This window comes from Osmerus eperlanus, chromosome 19 (assembly GCF_963692335.1).
Source record: "Osmerus eperlanus chromosome 19, fOsmEpe2.1, whole genome shotgun sequence".
NCBI lineage: Eukaryota > Metazoa > Chordata > Actinopteri > Osmeriformes > Osmeridae > Osmerus > Osmerus eperlanus.
In genome coordinates, this window is record NC_085036.1 from 13,802,461 (window position 1) to 13,825,589 (window position 23,129).

The 23,129-nt window shown below is 52.6% G+C and overlaps 1 protein-coding gene across 1 annotated transcript in view; it reads left to right on the forward strand.

Annotated features, from left to right (window-relative positions):
• Positions 1–21,896, forward strand: part of si:ch211-26b3.4 (connector enhancer of kinase suppressor of ras 2) — a 27,941-nt gene extending 6,045 nt beyond the window's left edge. Inside the window, exons 3-23 of the mRNA XM_062485747.1 lie at positions 280–482; positions 686–773; positions 906–947; positions 2,164–2,283; positions 2,566–2,625; positions 3,534–3,602; positions 6,394–6,540; positions 8,325–8,476; positions 8,645–8,850; positions 10,766–11,085; positions 14,837–14,871; positions 15,514–15,562; positions 15,684–15,732; positions 16,084–16,256; positions 18,274–18,347; positions 19,353–19,424; positions 19,602–19,672; positions 19,834–19,934; positions 20,350–20,881; positions 21,060–21,274; positions 21,537–21,896. Of these exons, the coding sequence (XP_062341731.1) occupies positions 280–482; positions 686–773; positions 906–947; positions 2,164–2,283; positions 2,566–2,625; positions 3,534–3,602; positions 6,394–6,540; positions 8,325–8,476; positions 8,645–8,850; positions 10,766–11,085; positions 14,837–14,871; positions 15,514–15,562; positions 15,684–15,732; positions 16,084–16,256; positions 18,274–18,347; positions 19,353–19,424; positions 19,602–19,672; positions 19,834–19,934; positions 20,350–20,881; positions 21,060–21,274; positions 21,537–21,767 (3,009 nt within the window). The 3' untranslated portion in view covers positions 21,768–21,896. The remainder of the gene's footprint in view (positions 1–279; positions 483–685; positions 774–905; positions 948–2,163; positions 2,284–2,565; positions 2,626–3,533; positions 3,603–6,393; positions 6,541–8,324; positions 8,477–8,644; positions 8,851–10,765; positions 11,086–14,836; positions 14,872–15,513; positions 15,563–15,683; positions 15,733–16,083; positions 16,257–18,273; positions 18,348–19,352; positions 19,425–19,601; positions 19,673–19,833; positions 19,935–20,349; positions 20,882–21,059; positions 21,275–21,536) is intronic.
• The last annotated feature ends 1,233 nt before the right edge of the window (positions 21,897–23,129 follow it).

Consider the following 23,129-nt stretch of genomic DNA (forward strand, 5'->3'; position numbering starts at 1 on the left):
AAGCGAGGACGGGATGAAGGCGCCATGGAAACACTGGGCTCACCGTAATTAAGAGTGACAAAGCCCAGGGTCCCCATGGCAACCAACCCGGACGAGATACCTTGGTCGTGAGTCGGTAGAGGAGGGGAGGCACGTCACCATGGTGACAGCGATGGCTGTTGACTGTTTCCGTGGATTCTGAGACGAATGTCCCGTTCCGATGTGAAAACAAAGATTCACACACAGATGTGAGCGTGTGCGTGTTTTGCGCTGGCATTGTATGTTTGTTTTACGTTTCAGAACTACGGGCTGGAGACAGAGAACCTGCGGACGTTGTCTCACAAGCTGAACGCCTCGGCCAAGAACCTGCAGAACTTCATCACGGGCCGCCGTCGCGGGGGCCGTTACGATGGGCGCGCCTCGCGCAGACTGCCCAACGACTTCCTCACCTCCGTGGTGGACCTGATCGGGGCAGCTAAGAACCTCCTGGCCTGGCTAGACAGGTACATCTCTGACCTCTGACCTCCGCTGGGCTCAAACACACCATTCCGCTCTCTGTCTGTGTGAAAGGTTGACCGTTTGTTGTCACACGGTTGGTAACCGCAGGGAAAGACCCTCAGTGTACAGAAACAAGAAGTGAGACATTTACTGACCTTTCCTGTTCAGCCTTCCTACAGCTGACCCCTCACTCCTCTTCCCCTGCCAGGTCGCCGTTCGTGAGTGTGACAGAATACTCTGTCCTGAAGAACAACATCGTTCAGCTGTGCCTGGAACTGACCACCATCGTACAGCAGGTGAGCTGAGCAGGGGCAGAGGGCCCCAGTCCTGTCTCATCAGGCAGACTGTCCACCTCCTGTTGACTGCTGTCTTATCAGTCTCAGTTTTGTGTTGTGTTAAGCCTGCCTGTACTGTGATCTTACCTGCAGGACTGCACTGTTTACGAGGCAGAAAACAACATTCTCCATGTGGTAAGTCTAAAAGGTTTCATCAAATCAAATGTACAGTACTGGGTAAAGCAGGGTTTCTAGAGTACTACTACAGAACAGTACTGGGTAAAGCAGGGTTTCTAGAGTACTACTACAGAACAGTACTGGGTAAAGCAGGGTTTCTCAGCTCTGTTTAACCCAGAAGATGAGCCGCAGCCTTTGAAAAATGTCTCTGATGATAAAGGCTGAGAATGGCTCATTAATTAAAAAGCAGGTCAGATTCACAGATAATTGCATGCAGGGCTTCGGTCTTGCAGCTCTGGAGAAGAAAAGAGAGGAAAGTTACTCTGCACTTTTTTGAAAAAGCCTTTTGGCTTCATCAGAACAAGCGACACCCTTGAACTTATAGAAGCGACAAATACAATGTTCTTTTTGTTCACAGCGTTCTCTTGAACATTATGCTTTTGTAGCATTTCACTTTTTCTCCCTACGATAAATACCACGGAGCGCACAAATGTATAATTATCGCTACTTGTTCATTTGCACTGTTCGTCAGAACCAGTCATCCGACAAAACAGAAAGCACAGTTTGCATTGCAGATGTTGCTGAGGCCCGGAGCATGGACTGACATCTAGCTGTGTTGTTAGAGCTGGGAGCCGTTAACCCTAACCATCCTCCCCCCCTCCTGCCCCCCCCCCCCCTGCCCCCCCTCCTGCCTCCCACCCCCTCCTGCCCCCCCCCCTGCCCCCCCCCCCTGCCCCCCCTCCTGCCTCCCACCCCCTCCTGCCCCCCCCCCTGCCCCCCCTCCTGCCTCCCACCCCCTCCTGCCCCCCCTCCTCCTGCCTCTCCTCCTGCCCCCCCTCCTCCTGCCTCTCCTCCTGCCCCCCCCTCCTCCTGTCTCTCCTCCTGCCCCCCCCTCCTGCCTCTCCTCCTGCCCCCCCTCCTCCTGCCTCTCCTCCTGCCTCCCCCCCTCCTGCCCCCCCCCTGCCTCCCACCCCCTCCTGCCCCCCCTCCTCCTGCCTCTCCTCCTGCCCCCCCTCCTCCTGCCTCTCCTCCTGCCTCTCCTCCTGCCCCCCCTCCTCCTGCCTCTCCTCCTACCTCTCCTCCTGCCCCCCCTCCTCCTGCCTCTCCTCCTGCCTCTCCTCCTGCCTCTCCTCCTGCCTCTCCTCCTCCCACCCCCTCCTGCCCCCCCTCCTCCTGCCCCCCCTCCTCCTGCCTCTCCTCCTGCCTCTCCTCCTGCCCCCCCCCTGGTCTGTAGTGTAAAACGCTGTCCGGGATCTGTGACCACATCATCTCGCTGTCGTCTGATTCGCTGGTGTCCCAGTCCGCCCACCTGGAGGTGGTCCACCTGACCAGCATCACCCCGAGCGAAGGACTGGTGAGACACACACACACATACCCTCAGGACAACACACATACACACACACATACACAATCAGAATCCGAGTTATTGACAAGTAGGTTTTCACATTTCACAGAAATTTGCTTTGGTCTCATGGTGAATGAAAATAACCAAATATTACCAGGGCAAAAACAGACAAGACTATCCCAGCTCCTCCTAAACAGCATACTAACAACATCTTTTACATGGCAAACTGGTAGCTTTTTAAGCTTTTAACAAACACAGCAAGCTTTAACCCCCTGCTTCACTCTCTTTCAGGGAATGTACATCAAATCCACCTACGACGGGCTCCATGTTATCACTGGCACCACTGAGAACGTGAGGTTACCTTCTCTGCCCTCCTCTAACACAACGAGGACCAGTTCTATATCAGCAAGGCAGATTATGTAAAATGCGTTGCATTTGTTTTACATTTGACACCTTTTGCCTGGGGAATAGGCCCCTGTTTCTGCCGGAATGGGTTTTAAAGCTGTTTAATTTCACAATTGCAGTGCTTCTTTGCAAATGAGTCTTTGTTGTGCTGCGAAGATGACCCCCTCTAGTCTGGGCTGTGGGATAAGTGTTCAATTTGTGCAGCTAATTGGGAGCCCCTAATTAGCATCTGGGTGGGTAATTGGGGGTGGGATCAGGAGAGGAATGACAGGGTTTACAGATGGCACACAGACTCCAGCTCATTTAATTAGCATGGTTTCAAACACGGCTGGGAACATTTCCTTATTCACACAGAGAGAGAGAGAGAGAGAGAGAGAGAGAGAGAGAGAGAGAGAGAGAGAGAGAGAGAGAGAGGGAGGGAGGGGGGAGAGAGAGAGAGAGAGAGAGAGAGAGAGAGAGAGAGAGGATGAGGACAGGTGAGGTTTTATGGAGGTGATTAAGCTAGGCTATATTCAGATATACATCGCTCATCAGTAAGTCCTGTTTGTCCTACTCCTGAGCTTGTGCTTGTTGTGAAACAGTCATCTTCTGTTGTTGGAGCATCAGAGACTTGATTATCTGCCAAGATGATGTGACTCATCCAGTCAGATGGACGGCTGCTGGCCATTTAGCAGGATAGCTTAGCTATCATGATTCCTGTCTTAAAGATCTGTAGTGGGATTAGGTAGTTCTCCCATCTTTCTCACCGTCTCTGTAACTGTAACTCTCTCTGTCTGTCTCTCTCTAACTGTCTCTCTGTTACCGCCTCTCTAACTGTGTCTCCAACGCTCTCTCTCTCTCCCTGGTCTCTGAAGTCTCCAGCTGACCAGTGTAAGAAGATCCACGCTGGAGACGAGGTTATTCAGGTCAACCACCAGACTGTGGTGAGTAGCGCGGCGCGTGACAGCGTCCAGGCAGCCGTCTCCCCCCCCCCAGGCCGACCGGGCCGCCCCTCTCTCCCCCCTGGGCTGACCGGGCCGCCCTCTCTCCCCCCTGGGCTGACCGGGCCGCCCCTCTCTCCCCCCTGGGCTGACCGGGCCGCCTCTCTCTCCCCCCTGGGCTGACCGGGCCACCCCTCTCTCCCCCCCGGGCTGACCGGGCCGCCCCTCTCTCCCCCCTGGGCTGACCGGGCCGCCCCTCTCTCCCCCCTGGGCTGACCGGGCCGCCCCTCTCTCCCCCCTGGGCTGACCGGGCCGCCCCTCTCTCCCCCCTGGGCTGAGGGATTTGTTTTCAGAAATCACGTAGGGCTTTCCTGTACCCGATGAATCATTTAGTGTGATCTGCTAGTTAGGGTGTAAAGCTCTTGTACGCTACACTGGGCTGGTTTGCCATGAATTGATAATGATCTTTTAGTCCCTCCTTGTAGGGATTTGTGGCTCTCGTCTGCCCATGGAGACTCACGTGGTGACAGAGGGGCGGGGCTGCACTTTAGCCAATCAATGAGGCCCTGGCATCCGTTCCTCCAGCCCAGAGCAGAGGATGTATCTGTGATGAACCATCTGTACCAACCATGCGTGGCCTGGAGGGACACACAGAACACGGCTGTTTGCTCTTCCTGAAGAAAGATATTTGAACGCTCAGCCGAGCTTTTTACCTTTGGCAAGCGAGATTCATTTCCTCCTTTTGAAAGCTGTAAGCAGATCCAGTGTGTGGTGTCGTTCTAGCATCCTTCCCCCGACCCTCACCAGCTCTCCTGTTCTCCCCCTCGTCGTGGTCCTCCAGTGGGGGGTGCTGTGAGGAGTAGAGGCCACATGTGGCGCTGCTGTGTGGGGGCAGGAGGAGGGGCCTGGTCGGGACTGGGGTGGGGAGGGCCCCAGTGAGTCTGTCAGTAAGACCCCCATCGACAGTGAGAGTCATTTAGCCAGCAGGAAGCAGGGGAACCCTCGCAGCCCCCCAGGCGGTCTGATCAATGTTCTGGGGCAGCGGTGGCCTTTTCTCTGGTGTGTTTTGATTGATGTCCGCTAGTTAGAAGCATTTATTTGGAGGATTTTCAGACTCACTGTAACTACAGTGCAGAAGATCCTGCATTTCTTACAATATGAAAATGTTTGTTTTACAATCATTCATTTGCTACCAAGCAACCACAAAACATAACCCTCTTGCCAGGATGTTGTTGATGCGGAATCTTTCATCAACAAAAAAACAAACACAGACAAATGACCAGTGGCTTGCTGACAAATTGCCTGAAGAATTGTTATTTGTTTTAGCTATTTATGGTCAGTCTGTAAACTGGACTGTATTAGGGCTATTAGTAACAACATTTGTTGACGTTATGATTGGTTAATTAAGCTCCCGTTCTCTGGGATATTATTAGTCCTTGAAATGACTCACAGGAATGAAACATATCATGTCACCATGTCATCACTTCCAGAACCACGAGACTGGAGGTTTGTCGTTGAACTTTCACATAGTTTATGACAAAACAGGGCAAGTGTCCAGTGGATCAGCTCGCGTCGATTTGCCCGGAGCGTTTTTCAGTGGGCAGTGAGCGTTCGTGTGTTTTATTGGCAGTATCGGGTTTGAGTGTGTGTGTGTGTGTGTGTGAGAGCGAGAGAACAGCCTTAGTGAATGCTGTGTGTACAGGAAGCTGTGGTTGTGGTCCTGGCAGGGATGTTTGGATGGTTTCCAGTTAACAAACAAACTGATGTGAACACAGACACAACATCCTGACCTCACAGTCAAATGTTTTTATTGTGTCTGTGTGTCAACAGCAGTATGTGGGATTAGCTGTGTGTGTAGCATGTGTGTTTATGTGTGTGTGTGTATTATGTGTGTGTGTAGTATGCCTGAGCTGTGTGTGTGTGAAGGCACAGACTGCTGTTTCTGTTTTTGGCTGACTGTGTCTGTGCCAAATTAAATAATGGATCATGTTTTCAGAGTTGCAAACTCGCACTGTACACAACACAGGTGTTGAAGAGCTCTGGACGTACCACAGGATGGTGGGGAGAGAGGGAGGAAGAGAGAGAGAGAGAGAGAGAGAGAGAGGGAGAGAGAGAGAGAGGGAGAGGGAGAGGGAGAGGGAGAGAGAGTGAGAGATGAAGGGAGAGAGGGGGAGAGAGAGAGAGAGAGAGAGAGAGAGAGAGAGAGAGAGAGAGAGAGAGAGAGAGAGAGAGAGAGAGAGAGGGAGTGAGAGATGGAGGGAGAGAGGGGGACAGAGGGAGGGAGAGATGGAGGGAGAGAGGGACGGAGGGAGGGAGGGAGGGAGGGAGGGAGGGAGAGAGGGAGGGAGGGAGGGAGGGAGAGAGAGAGGGAGGAGTGATTGGACATGACCTGGTTTCTGTGCTCCTCTACCAGAGTGCAGCTGTCAGTGGACTGTACAGCTGCATACATCCTGTCTCGCGGTCCCAGCGTCCACGGTGACACAGATCTCAGTGTCCACGCTCTGCAGGGGTTGCCCGGGTTACGTAGGACCCTGTCAGACATGCGCCGTCAGAGACAGGGCATCAGAACAATTCAGAGAAGACAGATGTATGATGTTATCTCATCAACAGTTTAGATCCCGTGAATCCTGTTTTCCTCAGCCTGTTTCCGTGAATCCTGTTTTCAGGAGCCTTTTCCACCCTCATGCTCGCACATATCAGACCTGAACAGCCCGGTTCTGCGACAGCACACTGATGTCCTAGTGGCTTGTTCCCCCCCAGCAGCAGCACTGAGTGTGTCATGTGACCTGGGCAGGTGGGCTGGCAGCTGAAGAACCTGGTGAACGCCCTGAGAGAAGACCCCAGCGGAGTCATCCTCACGCTGAAGAAGAGGCCGCAGAACACCCTGACGTCAGGCCCCGCCCTCCTCAAGAACATACGATGGAAGCCGCTGGCACTCCAGGTAGGTAGAGGCTGGGGGGTGGAGGCAGGTAGGTAGAGGCTGGGGGGTGGAGGCTGGGGGGGGTGGAGGCAGGTAGGTAGAGGCTGGGGGGGGTGGAGGCAGGTAGGTAGAGGCTGGGGGGGTGGAGGCAGGTAGGTAGAGGCTGGGGGGGTGGAGGCAGGTAACTAGAAGCTGGGGGGGTGGAGGCAGGTAGGTAGAGGCTGGGGGGGTGGAGGCAGGTAGGTAGAGGCTGGGGGGGTGGAGGCAGGTAACTAGAAGCTGGGGGGGTGGAGGCAGGTAACTAGAGGCTGGGGGGGTGGAGGCAAGTAGGTAGAGGCTGGGGGGGGTGGAGGCAGGTAGGTAGAGGCTGGGGGGGTGGAGGCAGGTAACTAGAGGCTGGGGGGGTGGAGGCAAGTAGGTAGAGGCTGGGGGGGTGGAGGCAGGTAGGTAGAGGCTGGGGGGGTGGAGGCAGGTAACTAGAGGCTGGGGGGGTGGAGGCAAGTAGGTAGAGGCTGGGGGGGGTGGAGGCAGGTAACTAGAGGCTGGGGGGGTGGAGGCAGGTAACTAGAGGCTGGGGGGGTGGAGGCAGGTAACTAGAGGCTGGGGGGGTGGAGGCAGGTAGGTAAAGGCTGGGGGGGTGGAGGCAGGTAGGTAGAGGCTGGGGGGGTGGAGGCAGGTAGGTAAAGGCTGGGGGGGGTGGAGGCAGGTAACTAGAGGCTGGGGGGGTGGAGGCAGGTAACTAGAGGCTGGGGGGGTAGAGGCAGGTAACTAGAGGCTGGGGGGGAGGCGGGGGTAGAGTCTAGGGGGAGGGCAGGTTACATCTGGGGGGATCAGAGGAGGGCTGGTGGGGAGGCAGGTGGAGGGGGTTGGTGGTGGGGTGTGTGTGGGGGGGAGGGGGGTTGCATCATGAATGCCTGGATGGTTCAGGTGCGCTGGACTGGCTGAGAGCTATTTTTATCCTTCCGCTCGTCTCCCTCATTTCCATGCTACCCGGCTGGCTCGATGACGCTCGCCGCGGTTTCCCTGGTTACGCATCCCTGGCATCAGTGACATCAGCTCGTGAGGTCATATGATCAGAAGCTCACATCCACACAGAGGAAGGCAGCTCTGCCAAGGCCCCGGGTCCTGAATGGGAAATCAGCAGACAGGTCTCCAGGAAAAGAGAATAATTAGCAAAGGCTGTTTTGATTTGATCTGCGTGGTTTGGAGCGCTGCAGCGCTGCAGACGCTGGGAGGGGGAGGAGATGGAGGATCTTCAGTATGTTGATGGGGGAGTTGTGTTGTCACATCAGGATGTGATAGTTAAACAGTCTGGTCCGGTCGCTCAGGGGGAGCAGAGCAGCTCTGGGTTTTGGTGGTCTTCACAATCTTCTCACCCTCGACACATCTTGACATTAATGATGGAAAGTCGTGATCACAAAACCGCTTGTTGCTAGGGGTCCTGTTGCTATCCCCTCCATAGCTGCCAACAGACCTTGCTGAAGAATTTCTCGGTTGCTATGGACGGGATCACTGTTGCTAGTGCGAGCCTCTTCACACACTCTCCTTGTGTCAAGACTCTGTGTGTCTCTCTCTCTACAGTGGCAGACAGCGTGCAGTGTAGGGGGAGTGAGCTTCATGTGTTCAATACTTTAACCCCCCCCCTCCCGATTGCAGCTATCAAAGCAAAACAAATCAATGGAAAAAAGTCTTCACATTTGCACTTATTAAAACACAGGACAGGATGATGAATGCGTACAGTTCTGTTGTCGCTGGCGACCTCAGACTGCCCTGCCCTGCTGACCTGCCTGTCACTACCTCCTCAGCCCCTCTCCACCAGCCCCCCCAGCGGCCCCAACACCCCCCCTAGCGGCCTGGGCACCCTGGAGCTGTCCTCCACCATGGAGCTGTCCTCCACCCTGGACAGCAGCCATGAAGTCTTCATCCTGTCCCCTGTGTCGGGCCTGTACGGCCACAGGTGAGAGAGACCCTGGGTCACCCTGGGTCACCGCTATTGTCCCCATCCCTCATCCCTGGTCTGGGGCTGTGTGTTGTGTTGTGTGTTGTGTGTTTTCTGTGTGTGTTGTGTGTTGCACAGTGTCTAGTGCTGCAGAGATGATCCCCTCCGTGTCCTTCCTGTCCCCAGAGAGGAGATGGGCATCATGTCCTGTGACGACATCAACAAGTACAGCCTGGAGAAGCTGAAGGGCTCGGAGTCCCCCAGCTTCTACCTGGACCACGAGGCTGGCCGCTGCTTCACCCTGCTGGAGGAGGAGATGCTGGGCGGGGCCCAGGACTACGACAGGGCCCGCTCCTCTGGGGGCCGGAGGAGAGACAGGACCCCCACACACGGTGAGACCAGGCAGAGGTCTCCAGGGAGACCAGACACAGGTCAGAGGTCAGAGTCTGCTGTACCAGCAAGGTACAGCAGAGATCAGGACCGCCAAACCAATAAAAACTAAAGTATAAAAAATTTAAGAAATATATATACTGTTGGTAAATGATTATAAAAATTCTTACTAATTTTAAAATGACATTTCGACTTTAATTAATCATGACCGAAACGCCAATAGGTATGCTTGGCAGGTCGACGAAATACCAACTGACATTTCCTCCTTAACTTGCGTATGCCCACTTCAATCCACTATGCACGCATCACTTCCGCATATTGCAAAGCCCAGGTCAACAACTTCTGGTAGCGAGCAGTTATGTTAGTTTTCAAACCAAAAAGGCAGTTTTGTAGAGGAGTTAGGGTTGCCTTCCCAAAATGACAATCAACGATGTACATAGGAGTCTGTTGCTGCCCTTCAAGCAAGAGGGAAAGGGGTTCAAATTGTACGTTTTCGATCTACATCGACAATTACGAAGGTAAGGTTTATTTAACTCACACGGTAAAAGTAGCTAGCTAGGCTAGCTCTAGCTATCTAGGATTTGAGCAATAACGTTAGCTGAGCTAGCTAGCTAACAATTTTTTGCTACATTATAATCATGTCTAGACCTGGACTGGCTGTGGTAGTTATGCAGGTTACCTCTCTTTACTATGTGTGCTTACTGTGGCGCTGATGGCCACTTGGAGTGGCTGTTCTAGGGAGTAGCATACACACACATCTCTGGTGTGGGGCTGTGTGTGGCGTGTGTTGTGTGGCGTGTGTTGTGTGGTGTGTGTTGCAGTGTCTAGTGCTGCAGAGATAAATCCCTTTGGCTGTGCCCCGGCGGAGTGTTTTTCATGTTAACAGCCTGCCAGGGAAGTGAGGTTGGACTGCTTCCAAGCCTGTAATGGCTCCAGGCAGGAGATGCTCTTCTCTGCCTGTGGCCTGGCTGGGTCCTCTGTCTCTCACACACCCTGGACCAATCCCCCCCCCCCCCCTGTCCCCCCCCCCTGTCCCTCCCCCCCTGTCCGCCCCTCTGAATGTCATCTGTTATCGCTTGGGCCACAGCATTCCACTTGCTGTTCCGTACAGTACGTGTTTGATCCTGTCTGCCTGCACTAGATTTATATATATGTGTCCTACACACATTGTGTCAGATATATCATATCCTCTATCAGACCCTCTCCTCCCTCTCTCATCCCCCCCTCTCTCCTCTCCTCCCCCCCTCTCTCCTCCCCCCTCTCTCCTCTCCTCTCCTCCCCCCCCTCTCTCCTCTCCTCCCCCTCTTCTCTCATCTCCTCTCCTCCCCCTCCTCTCTCATCTCCTCCCCCTCTTCTCTCATCTCCTCTCCTCCCCCTCTCCTCTCATGTCCTCTCCTCCAAATACACACACACAACCATACCCGCACACATACCTAGCATAACCACATTGCTGTATTAAAAGCAAGCATGTTTGTGGTATTGAGCCGAATTTACAGAAGCTTGTTTAAGTGGGCGGTAAAGATTGCATGTCACTCCCACGACCAGGGGTATAAATAGATAGCTCACATGCATTACAATGAGTGTGTTTGCTTTCCTTTGACTGAAACCACCCCCTCTCTCAGGGCTTGCTGCCCTCCGTGGCCCGCTGGGTCATGTGATGGTTAGTTCTGTGGAGAACCGTCATGGAAACAGCTCCTCAGAGCTGCCAGTTTCAACCACCAGTTTCACAATCGGAACAAGTACTTTAATATGAAGAGAGAAAAAACGTTCCTATCGACAAAGCCCAAGGCCTTGACGCAAAAACGATCGAACAACATCCATTCTTTTCATTTTACATTTGATTCAATCATTCTTCTCTTTTCTACTTCCAATCTTTCTTTCTAACCCTAACCCTAACCCTTTCTTTCTCTCCCCCAGACTCCGAAAGTCCTCTGCTGCGTTACCTGGGCGACGACAAGATCCTGATGATCCAGGAGGAGCCGGACGCGTCGCGGGAGTCAAAGCGGGACACAGGACGACGCTCGCGCAAGAAGAGCCACAACCCCATCAGCCCCAGCTACCCCATCAGCCCCAGCTACCCCATCAGCCCCAGCTACCCCATCAGCCCCAGCTACCCCAGCAGCCCCAGCTACCCCATCAGCCCCTCCCTCCTGGTGCCTCCTGCCAGGCTTGAGTCAGGACCCCAGGAAGGGCTGCCTTTCTCACTGCCTGAGAGCCACACCGTGCCTCTTTACCACGTGAGTCCCAGCCGCTAGACTGACACGCTGACGGGGTCTGAAGGTAGCATCGTGTCGGCTCTGTAGTGCTTGAGGGTTCCTGCATCTCTCTCTGTAGTGCAGGAGGGTTCCTGCATCTCTCTCTGTAGTGCGGGAGGGTTCCTGCATCTCTCTGTAGTGCGGGAGGGTTCCTGCATCTCTCTGTAGTGCGGGAGGGTTCCTGCATCTCTCTGTAGTGCGGGAGGGTTCCTGCATCTCTCTGTAGTGCAGGAGGGTTCCTGCATCTCTCTCTGTAGTGCTTGAGGGTTCCTGCATCTCTCTGTAGTGCGGGAGGGTTCCTGCATCTCTCTGTAGTGCGGGAGGGTTCCAGCATCTCTCTGTAGTGCGGGAGGGTTCCTGCATCTCTCTGTAGTGCTTGAGGGTTCCTGCATCTCTCTGTAGTGCGGGAGGGTTCCTGCATCTCTCTGTAGTGCAGGAGGGTTCCTGCATCTCTCTCTGTAGTGCTTGAGGGTTCCTGCATCTCTCTGTAGTGCGGGAGGGTTCCTGCATCTCTCTGTAGTGCGGGAGGGTTCCTGCATCTCTCTGTAGTGCGGGAGGGTTCCTGCATCTCTCTGTAGTGCGGGAGGGTTCCTGCATCTCTCTGTAGTGCGGGAGGGTTCCTGCATCTCTCTGTAGTGCAGGAGGGTTCCTGCATCTCTCTCTGTAGTGCTTGAGGGTTCCTGCATCTCTCTGTAGTGCGGGAGGGTTCCTGCATCTCTCTGTAGTGCGGGAGGGTTCCAGCATCTCTCTGTAGTGCGGGAGGGTTCCTGCATCTCTCTGTAGTGCGGGAGGGTTCCTGCATCTCTCTGTAGTGCGGGAGGGTTCCTGCATCTCTCTGTAGTGCGGGAGGGTTCCTGCATCTCTCTGTAGTGCTTGAGGGTTCCTGCATCTCTCTGTAGTGCGGGAGGGTTCCTGCATCTCTCTGTAGTGCGGGAGGGTTCCTGCATCTCTCTGTAGTGCGGGAGGGTTCCTGCATCTCTCTGTAGTGCGGGAGGGTTCCTGCATCTCTCTGTAGTGCGGGAGGGTTCCAGCATCTCTCTGTAGTGCAGGAGGGTTCCTGCATCTCTCTCTGTAGTGCGGGAGGGTTCCTGCATCTCTCTGTAGTGCGGGAGGGTTCCTGCATCTCTCTGTAGTGCGGGAGGGTTCCTGCATCTCTCTGTAGTGCGGGAGGGTTCCTGCATCTCTCTGTAGTGCGGGAGGGTTCCTGCATCTCTCTGTAGTGCGGGAGGGTTCCTGCATCTCTCTGTAGTGCGGGAGGGTTCCTGCATCTCTCTGTAGTGCGGGAGGGTTCCAGCATCTCTCTCTGTAGTGCTTGAGGGTTCCTGCATCTCTCTGTAGTGCAGGAGGGTTCCTGCATCTCTCTCTGTAGTGCTTGAGGGTTCCTGCATCTCTCTGTAGTGCGGGAGGGTTCCTGCATCTCTCTGTAGTGCGGGAGGGTTCCTGCATCTCTCTGTAGTGCGGGAGGGTTCCTGCATCTCTCTGTAGTGCGGGAGGGTTCCTGCATCTCTCTGTAGTGCGGGAGGGTTCCAGCATCTCTCTGTAGTGCAGGAGGGTTCCTGCATCTCTCTCTGTAGTGCGGGAGGGTTCCTGCATCTCTCTGTAGTGCGGGAGGGTTCCTGCATCTCTCTGTAGTGCGGGAGGGTTCCTGCATCTCTCTGTAGTGCGGGAGGGTTCCTGCATCTCTCTGTAGTGCGGGAGGGTTCCTGCATCTCTCTCTGTAGTGCGGGAGGGTTCCTGCATCTCTCTGTAGTGCGGGAGGGTTCCTGCATCTCTCTGTAGTGCAGGAGGGTTCCTGCATCTCTCTCTGTAGTGCTTGAGGGTTCCTGCATCTCTCTGTAGTGCGGGAGGGTTCCTGCATCTCTCTGTAGTGCGGGAGGGTTCCTGCATCTCTCTGTAGTGCGGGAGGGTTCCTGCATCTCTCTGTAGTGCGGGAGGGTTCCTGCATCTCTCTGTAGTGCGGGAGGGTTCCTGCATCTCTCTGTAGTGCTTGAGGGTTCCTGCATCTCTCTGTAGTGCGGGAGGGTTCCTGCATCTCTCTGTAGTGCGGGAGGGTTCCTGCATCTCTCTGTAGTGCGGGAGGGTTCCTGCATCTCTCTGTAGTGCGGGAGGGTTCCTGCATCTCTCTGTAGTGCGGGAGGGTTCCAGCATCTCTCTGTAGTGCAGGAGGGTTCCTGCATCTCTCTCTGTAGTGCGGGAGGGTTCCTGCATCTCTCTGTAGTGCGGGAGGGTTCCTGCATCTCTCTGTAGTGCGGGAGGGTTCCTGCATCTCTCTGTAGTGCGGGAGGGTTCCTGCATCTCTCTGTAGTGCGGGAGGGTTCCTGCATCTCTCTGTAGTGCGGGAGGGTTCCTGCATCTCTCTGTAGTGCGGGAGGGTTCCAGCATCTCTCTCTGTAGTGCTTGAGGGTTCCTGCATCTCTCTGTAGTGCAGGAGGGTTCCTGCATCTCTCTCTGTAGTGCTTGAGGGTTCCTGCATCTCTCTGTAGTGCGGGAGGGTTCCTGCATCTCTCTGTAGTGCGGGAGGGTTCCTGCATCTCTCTGTAGTGCGGGAGGGTTCCAGCATCTCTCTCTGTAGTGCGGGAGGGTTCCTGCATCTCTCTGTAGTGCGGGAGGGTTCCTGCATCTCTCTGTAGTGCGGGAGGGTTCCTGCATCTCTCTGTAGTGCGGGAGGGTTCCAGCATCTCTCTGTAGTGCAGGAGGGTTCCTGCATCTCTCTCTGTAGTGCGGGAGGGTTCCTGCATCTCTCTGTAGTGCGGGAGGGTTCCTGCATCTCTCTGTAGTGCGGGAGGGTTCCTGCATCTCTCTGTAGTGCGGGAGGGTTCCTGCATCTCTCTGTAGTGCGGGAGGGTTCCTGCATCTCTCTCTGTAGTGCGGGAGGGTTCCTGCATCTCTCTGTAGTGCGGGAGGGTTCCTGCATCTCTCTGTAGTGCAGGAGGGTTCCTGCATCTCTCTCTGTAGTGCTTGAGGGTTCCTGCATCTCTCTGTAGTGCGGGAGGGTTCCTGCATCTCTCTGTAGTGCGGGAGGGTTCCTGCATCTCTCTGTAGTGCGGGAGGGTTCCTGCATCTCTCTGTAGTGCAGGAGGGTTCCTGCATCTCTCTGTAGTGCGGGAGGGTTCCTGCATCTCTCTGTAGTGCGGGAGGGTTCCTGCATCTCTCTGTAGTGCGGGAGGGTTCCTGCATCTCTCTGTAGTGCAGGAGGGTTCCTGCATCTCTCTGTGAAGGGGCAGGGTTGTGTGACAGGTGTTGAGAGGCGGGTTGTTATTGTGGATGAAGCGTTTGGGGGTTTTGGAGGTTGGGGTTACTATTTTAGAACACAATGCGAGTCAAATGTGTCACCTTTTTCCGGGGGCCCTGCCCCCATAGGCTGGCTCTGCTGTCTGTCACCAGGCCCTGCCCCCATAGGCTGGCTCTGCTGTCTGTCACCAGGCCCTGCCCCCATAGGCTGGCTCTGCTGTCTGTCACCAGGCCCGTCCTCCACAGACCTCCTGTGCTGTGTGTCTGCAGGGCACAGCAGGAAACACAGGCCTCCTCCCCACATGACAGTAATCTGTGATCTTTCACTGTGATCTTTAACTCCTCTCTCTGCCTGTCACTCTCTCGCTGACTCTCTCTCTCTCTGCCTGTCACTCTCTCGCTGACTCTCTCTCTCTCTGCCTGTCACTCTCTCCTCTCTCTGTCTACCTCTCTCCTCTCTCTACCTCCTCTCTACCTTTCTCCTCTCGCTCTCCTTCCACAGAGAGTTGGAGACACACTGAAAGCAGACACAGACAGGTGAGAGACTGGCTGAGACATCGTATCTTAACTGCTTACAAGGTTGAAAGGATAATAGCTAATAATATTAACTAATGCTACTAAAAAAAAGGTGTTGTATAAACTTGACATAAAAACGCAGATGAGATTTTTAATTGTGAAAAGATGAGTGTGTGAGTAATAGTTGATGCTTCCTAAAATATAATAGGTTTGATCAAATTAATTATTTGGGTAGGCAGTGACAGCATTGCTTAGTGCTATTAGAAACATCTTGAAAACAGAACTGTGTGGTTTCAGAGCTCAGTATACCAGTGAAGGTCCCCACAGTCGGAGCTCATCATCACAGCAGTTTCTCTTCTGCTCAACTGGCCTGCAAGTCTCGCCAAGACGAGCTCTACTTTTATTTCCTGCCGAACCCACGGTGGTTTCGCTTGCTTGTAAAACCGTCTGAGAAACACCTCCCTCACTGCTTTATATTTCCTTTTTGACAGAAGCGGCTACAAAATTCGGTTGAGCATAAAGATTTGAAACCATGTAAAGTTCAGTTTGAGATTGGATCAGTCGTGTCCAGACAGACATTCAGACAAGCCCGCAGAGAAGTTTGTCTGCCTGATCCTGATTGGCTGTCTCATCCCCAGTACTGATTGGCTTTCTTCTCCTCAGGTATGCTAGTTTTGGCATTGAGAGGCAAGGAGGATCATCCATGAGGAAGGTAATTGTGAAGTGTCTCAGAAGGATGTTTAACCCACTAACACAGCATTGCACCACTTATTTACAAATACAGCACCCGTTACTCATGTGGTGCTAAACCAGCTCTTCTGACCTGTCTGCAGTCGTTCCACTACGCCTCTCTGAGGACTAAGCCCAAGAAGAGAACTAAAGGTAAGACTTTCTCCTCCAAACTTCCGCTTCAGACTTTGTTCAGGTGGAATTTCTCCAGGCTGGTGGTGGGTCTTTGTACGAGCGTCGGGTTCGAAATGATCCTAGTTCTGCGGATGTCGTCAGTGTATTCAAGTCTATTATTCTAAATTTAAAAAAGGTTATTGCCCATCCCCACAGGGGTCGAAAATTGTCTTTAGACAGAGGCTCAAACAAACAACACAAAGAAAAACAAAAATAAAATAAATAACTTCCTATTAAATGAAATTTATCTAAAAATCCTCTTGAAAACGTCAGTGGCGGTGGGGAGTCTGAGGGTCCAAGGTTGTTCATCCCCGCCGCGTTCCTCCCTAGGTTCTCTGACCAGCGCCAGCCGGAGGAGGATTTCCTGTAAGGACCTGGGCCACGGGGACTGCGAGGGCTGGCTGTGGAAGAAGAAGGACGCCAAGGGCTACTTCACCCAAAAGTGGAAGAAGTACTGGTTCATCCTGAAGGAGTCGTCCCTGTACTGGTACACCAACCAGAATGTAAGAGTACCGTCCGGATCACTTCTATTGAGCGTGTGAAGACACCCACAGGGCTGTGTTTAGAAGCCGTGTCACAGAGGGCCCACAGCACCGGCACGGAAACTTATATCCAGTATTATCTGACGTTTTCGTAAATATTAAAGATTTGACTATCATATCGCTAAAAAAGATTTCACTCTCTGAGTTTGCTTATATTGCTGAATTATTCCAAGCAAATGGCCATTTCAGGAAGCACTTTTTAATGTTGTTCATTAAAAAGTTATTGTATGGTGTGTGATTTTATAATTGGGTGTGCTCAAGCCTTCGGCGAGAGCACAACCTTTGTTCTCTCACATATATATTATTATTATTCTTTTTGCCCCCCTAAAACTCAGTCAATATTTGGCCTACATAGACAACCTAGGTGTCAAAAGTTGCGTCTTGGTAGCGATTGAGTTGCTTCTATTGGGATTTACGTTCCGTTGCATGGTTTAGGCTCAAGTTACGTTTTTGTGGCGAAAAGTGAAGCTAACGGTGGCTAATTTGCTAGCCACAGTCACTGACGTTACTAACGTCACTACGTCACTAACGTCACGAAAACACGCGTGACTACCTTTGGCAGAACATTCGTTTTGCATCTGTTAACTTGGGGGATAGCTAGGCTAACTATAGCTTTACTGCAAGGCAGCTGCAGAAACGCCACAAGCAAAGAGGCCAGGGTGATAACTATTTACTGATTTTACTTTGTGATGTGAAACACAATTGTGAAATGTAATGTACAATATTAGCTGATATTATTAAGGAAGTAGGCCCACATCTACTTTCGGAAACGGTAGTCTACTATTTCACTGAAGCATTAGCATGACATTAGCCTCTGTTGCCCGGGCAACACATACTACAGTGGTCTATGATGCATCTGTTTTCAATCGTTAAAATAAACATTCCTCACAAATACATTTTCGTTGTAGGATTTATTATGACATTACATTACAAGTAAACGATGTGTTTGTGAAATTATCATTACCTGTGGTTTCAAACCAGTGTTGCTCACTGCAACGCTGTAGCTTACGCGAGACACACTACAAAAACATCTACAGTACACAGCTGTTTAGGAAGTCAAACGGCGACAGAACATGTTCGGCACTCCCCTTACTTTAATCAAAAGTCTATCTAACTACTAACCTGAACTTCATTGCCACAGCCTAAACTTTGTCAATCTGTTCATGAAAATAATTAATTTCAGCCTAAACCGTACAACGGAACGTTAAATCCAATTCAACCAACGCAATCGCTACCAAGACGAACACAGCAGTATACTGTACCGTAGTACTACTACGGTAGTAGTACAATTTACCGGGGCAGCTTCTCCACACAGGGCTATATCGCATTTTGCGTTGTTACTGACAATGATCGCTACCAGTGAGCTTTTTATGAATGAGCGATTTTCCACTAAATAAATGTCAAGCTTATTTACGTTTTTGGGGGCATATTTTCAGTTAGCAGATGGTACTGTTTGAATCGCGATTCCATCTTCTACTACCGGTAACGTTGTAGAATAATCTTCAAAGGGGGTTCTTTATTCATGAATGAATGCAATATGAGTAGGCTAAATGCCTGAAAATATCAAGAGAAGGGAAAAACTTAAAAGGACGTTTAAGTCATAGAGATTAGGTCAATTTTTTACACCGGCCTGCCAAATGTATTCGTTTTGATTCAGCTATGAGGCTGCCTCTTGCAGGGGAAATGAGAAGACATCTATTTCATTCTACACTTCACTCGTATTTTGAGTTGTAAATGAGCAGCAAAAAAAATATGCTTTTAAATCTATATAATCTTTATAAATAATATGCATTTTTATATAAAATATACAGAAATATCAGTTGTAAAAATGTCATTAAAAAACGGACCCCTGTGCAACCGACGCAAGCAAGCACACCCTACAATTTCCCCAGAAATTGTACCCTCTCTAGTTATATCTATGATACAACTCTCAATAAAGATAATTCAGACCTCCTCTCTGTCCTCCCACGCTACCCAGGATGAGAAGGCTGAAGGATTCATCAGCCTGCCAGAGTTCCGTATAGACCGAGCCATCGAATGCCGGAGAAAACAGTAAGATCTCTTGGGATTATGCAAGAAAATGTTACGCAATATGCTGAAAGACAAAACAAACACAGCTTCAGACAGGAAAACATGTCTGCTGTACGGGGATGTTGTGGAAGCCATGGAGGTCTCCAGAGAGCGCAAACAGACGACACTCGTGTACTAACACGACTACAACATGACACAGGGAACACACGTCTGTTTGCATCTGAGAGGCTGACTTGAGCAAGGACCAGGCCAGAGCAGGCCAGACCTGACCAGAGCAAGCCAGACCTGACCAGAGCAGGCCAGACCTGACCTGACCAGAGCAAGCCAGACCTGACCTGACCAGAGCAAGCCAGACCTGACCAGGCCAGAGCAAGCCAGAACTGACCTGACCAGAGCAAGCCAGACCTGACCTGACCAGAGCAAGCCAGACCTGACCTGACCAGAGCAAGCCAGACCTGACCAGGCCAGAGCAAGCCAGACCTGACCTGACCAGAGCAAGCCAGACCTGACCTGACCAGAGCAAGCCAGACCTGACCTGACCAGAGCAAGCCAGACCTGACCTGACCTGACCAGAGCAGGCCAGACCTGACCTGACCAGAGCAGGCCAGACCTGACCTGACCAGAGCAAGCCAGACCTGACCTGACCAGAGCAAGCCAGACCTGACCTGACCAGAGCAGGCCAGACCTGACCTGACCAGAGCAGGCCAGACCTGACCTGACCTGACCAGAGCAGGCCAGACCTGACCTGACCAGAGCAAGCCAGACCTGACCTGACCAGAGCAAGCCAGACCTGACCTGACCAGAGCAAGCCAGACCTGACCAGGCCAGACTAGGCCAGACCAGGCTTCACGTCTTCTGCCACACGCATGCTAGCTAGCTCAGGGATGCTGAAGATGTCTCCCGTAGTAACAAGATGATGTCTCCCGTAGTAACAAGATGTCTCCCGTAGTAACAAGATGTCTCCCGTAGTAACAAGACTTCTCCTGTAGTAACAAGATGATGTTTTTGTTCTGTTTTCCCCCACAGTGCATTCAAAGCCTGTCATCCCAAAATCAAGAGTTTCTTTTTTGCCACAGACTGTCTGGAGGAGATGAACAGGTGAGGAAACAGCCTTGTTTTCCCTCGCATGACGTCCAAACCCAGAACCGTAACTGGATCATTTCTGGGAGGATTCCCACTCAGGAAAGCCTGTTCTTACACAGCTGTGTGGTCGGCATTTAGTCCTCGTCCCTGAGGTCACCTTCACCTGTCCTCTCTCTCCTGTCCTCCTCCCAGGTGGATGAACCGGCTGGGGCTCGCGGCCATCGGCTACACCCCCGATGACAAGGTGCCTCGTCCCGACGAAGGTGAGGGAGTCTGAGTTTACGTTCGATGACACACAGCACATCTCCAACTCATCACTGTTTTCTTGCAAATCAAGACTTCCTTTCAGTTTGAGGATGAGAAGTCCACTGGGAACGATGTGGAGTAGCTTGTTGAGTGTGTGTGCTGGGCTGTGTCCTGGCAGACTGCTGGAGTGAGAGTGACCAGGATGAGATGGATGGATCCATGACCCTGAAACAGGAGGCCATGTCCTCGCGGTTTGACACCTACCACCGCACCCCTTCTGTAAGTCAGGGCCAGCTGCTCAAATGTGCATGTTCACCACATCCAAAAACTAACCCAGAGCTGCCAACTCTCACGCAGCATTGGCCGTGAGACACACACATTTCAACCAGTTCACACACGCTCTCACACCACACCTTGTATTTCTCACGCCAACCAAGTAGTCCTGCTAATGTTGTAAACAGTAATGAAGGAGGCGCAGGCACACGGAGTGAAGCAACATAGGGGTAAGACACACGTGAAATGTCATCTCGGGGGGCTTTGTACGCAGCAACATTTGGGTTGGCTCCACCAAATCTCACTCCAAGGTTTTTTGGAAAAGTTGGCAGAACCTGCTAACCTCACACAGAGAAACATTCACCACATCCACACACTCACCTCACACAGAGCCTCCCCCCTCCCCCTCCCCCTCTCCCAGGTGAACTCCTCCAGTCCCTTCCCTGAGCGTCACTTCTCCAGCGAGTCCACCTACTCCCAGTCCTCAGCCGAGGACTCCCGTCCAGACGTACCCGGCAGCGCCCACGCCTCCTCCTGCCACTCCTCCCACCGGGAGCGCCGGTCCTGGCAGGACCTGATCGAGACGCCCCTCACCAGCTCCGGGCTCCACTTCCTCCAGACCGTGCCGGGCGACAGCGACGCCGGCTACGGCAGCGGCTACATGGGCCTCGGCCAGCTGCTCCTGTCCCCAGAGCGCCGGCGCCAGGCCACCCTGCCGGCCCAGAGACACCGCTGCCCCGACAGGGACGGGCCCTTCCCCCTGGTGGACCTGGAGGAGCAGGGCCGGGGCCTGCAGGGCCACACACACAAGCAGCGCAGCCAGAGCCTCCCCAGGAACAGGGAGGCGGCCGACAGCCAGGGCCTGAGGCCCGCAGCGCCCCCGGGCGAGAGGAGCCAGGATGACGAGGTGCCTGTCAGGAAGCACAACGGCAGGAAACCCCACGGGAAGTCCGGTACGTTCCGAAGCCCTACCTCCCGGCTTCTCACAGCGTGTCATCCCCAGCTTCACCTTGTGTTTCTACAGCCTCCACACCTGCTTCCTGTCGAGTTCACAGCCAAGGGAGGTTAGAAACGACTCCCTGAGATGCAATTATCCGATTCCACGTCGGTATGTTGGTCTTTTCCCTCCAGATTCCCGGTCCAGAGAGCGCGGAGGTCACGCCCAGGGCGGGGTGGACGGTTACCAGGAGTTGTACCGCTCTATAGAGCAGGCCAGCCTGTCGCCCCTGGGGCAGCAGAGACCCTCCACCAAGCAGGAGTTCCGTTCCTCCTTCGTCAAGCGATGCAACGACCCCGTCATCAATGACAAGCTGCACCGCGTACGAGCCTTGCGCAGCACGCTGAAGGTGACGTCTCCCTCTGAACTCTGTTCTTTCTCCGTTTTCATCAAATCACATTTCCTCAAAGCCTTTGCAGACCAGAGTCCGACCAACGAAAATGCGAAATATTCTGATTTCATACCCAGTCCGATACGGATTTTGATAACACAAGACCCCTCAATCACGTGACCGAAACTTGACATCTTATTGGTTGGTCAGTTGACAGGTGACTGTGGTTAGAAAGTGACACATGGTTTGAGCCTCACTGATCATGCCTTTTTTCCTACAGGCCAAAGAGGGTGACCTGGCCGTCATCAGCCAGGTGCTGGACAACCCCGGCTTGACGTCCCAGATGTTCCAGGAGTGGAAACAGCTGCACCAGGAGCTGTTCTTGGACATCTGCGAGTTCAGCTCGACCCCAGCAGAGCCGCACCTGCAGCCCTCGGACCTCTCCCCTCTCTCTCCCCTCTCCCCCCCTGTCATGATGCACACGCACTCCTTCATCGAGACTCACGTTTGAGACTGAGGAGCTCCAGTCCTGACCCTCTCCTCCTCTCTCTCTCTCTCTCTCTCTCTCTCTCTCTCTCTCTTTCTCTCTCTCTCTCTCTCTCTCTCTCTCTCTCTCTCTCTCTCTCTCTCTCTCTCTCTCTATCTCTCTCTCCTCCTCTTCTCCTTCTCTCTCCTCATCCCTCCCTCTCCTCCTCCTTCTCCTCCTCCTCCCTCCCTCCCTCTCTCTCCTCCTCCCTCTCTCTCCTTCTCCCTCCCTCTCTCCTCCTCCCTCCCTCTCCCTCTCTCGTCCCTCCCTCCCCCCTCTCTCTCCTCCCTCCCTCCCTCCCTCCCTCCCCCCCTCTCTCTCCTCCTCCCTCCCTCCCTCTCCCTCTCTCCTCCCTCCCTCCCTCCCCCCTCTCTCTCCTCCCTCCCTCCCTCCCTCCCTCCCTCCCTCCCTCCCTCCCTCTCTCTCCTCCTCTCTCCCTCCCTCTCTCTCTCCTCCTCCTTCTCCCTCCTCCCAGACGTCTGTTCAGCCAGGGCCTGCCCTCACCGCTAACAGCAGACAACATGACAAGCCAATCACTGTTCGACGTGTACAGACAGAGTCGTAGTGTACATAGTGTACATGGGATCAAGTAGGATTCAGTGGGCTTCAATTCTGCATGCCTGAAGAGAAACTAGCATTCTTCTTTAAGAAAATTAATTAAAAAAAATGCTAACAAATGATAGATGGAAAGAAGACTAACTAACACAACGATGCAAACAGTTTGGGGCTTTTTTTTGCAGTGTGTTTCTCCTTGTTTGATCGTCTCTATGGTTGTTTCATTCCTTGCTCGGAAGGAAAGCCGCTTTCTCTCTGTTAGTGTTTTCATTTCTCCCTTTAATGCTGCTTGACAAGGGTGGTATGTAGCAACAGGCTATGAGCATCATTCTTACAACAATGCAAATCCCTGCAGGGCCAGATACTGTGCGACTCAAAGACAGAGAGTGTGTAAGTGTGTAGTCTGTGTTATCGTGCGTGGAGGGAAGACTGAGACTGGGACAGAGTTTAACTTGGTTTGGACTTTAGCTTGCGAAGCTTGGTAGGGTTTTATAATGCATTTTTGTTGAATGTTTGAATGTTGCATGTTTAACATGTACAGTTCAGTATGTATATTTTTTATGTACATTTTATTTTCAAGTCAAACAAAGTAGTTTACAGTACACCTCCACAGGTATTATTTAGTAAAACGACATTATTGATATGTCTCTGTCGGTTACAATTATTTTATTCATCGACATTAAAGATTTGGTGAGATTTATTTTTGAAATTCAACAGCTGCATGATAGTTAACATGTACATGTGCCATTGGGGTTGAGAAATAAATATGTAAAAAAATATTAATTATGTTTG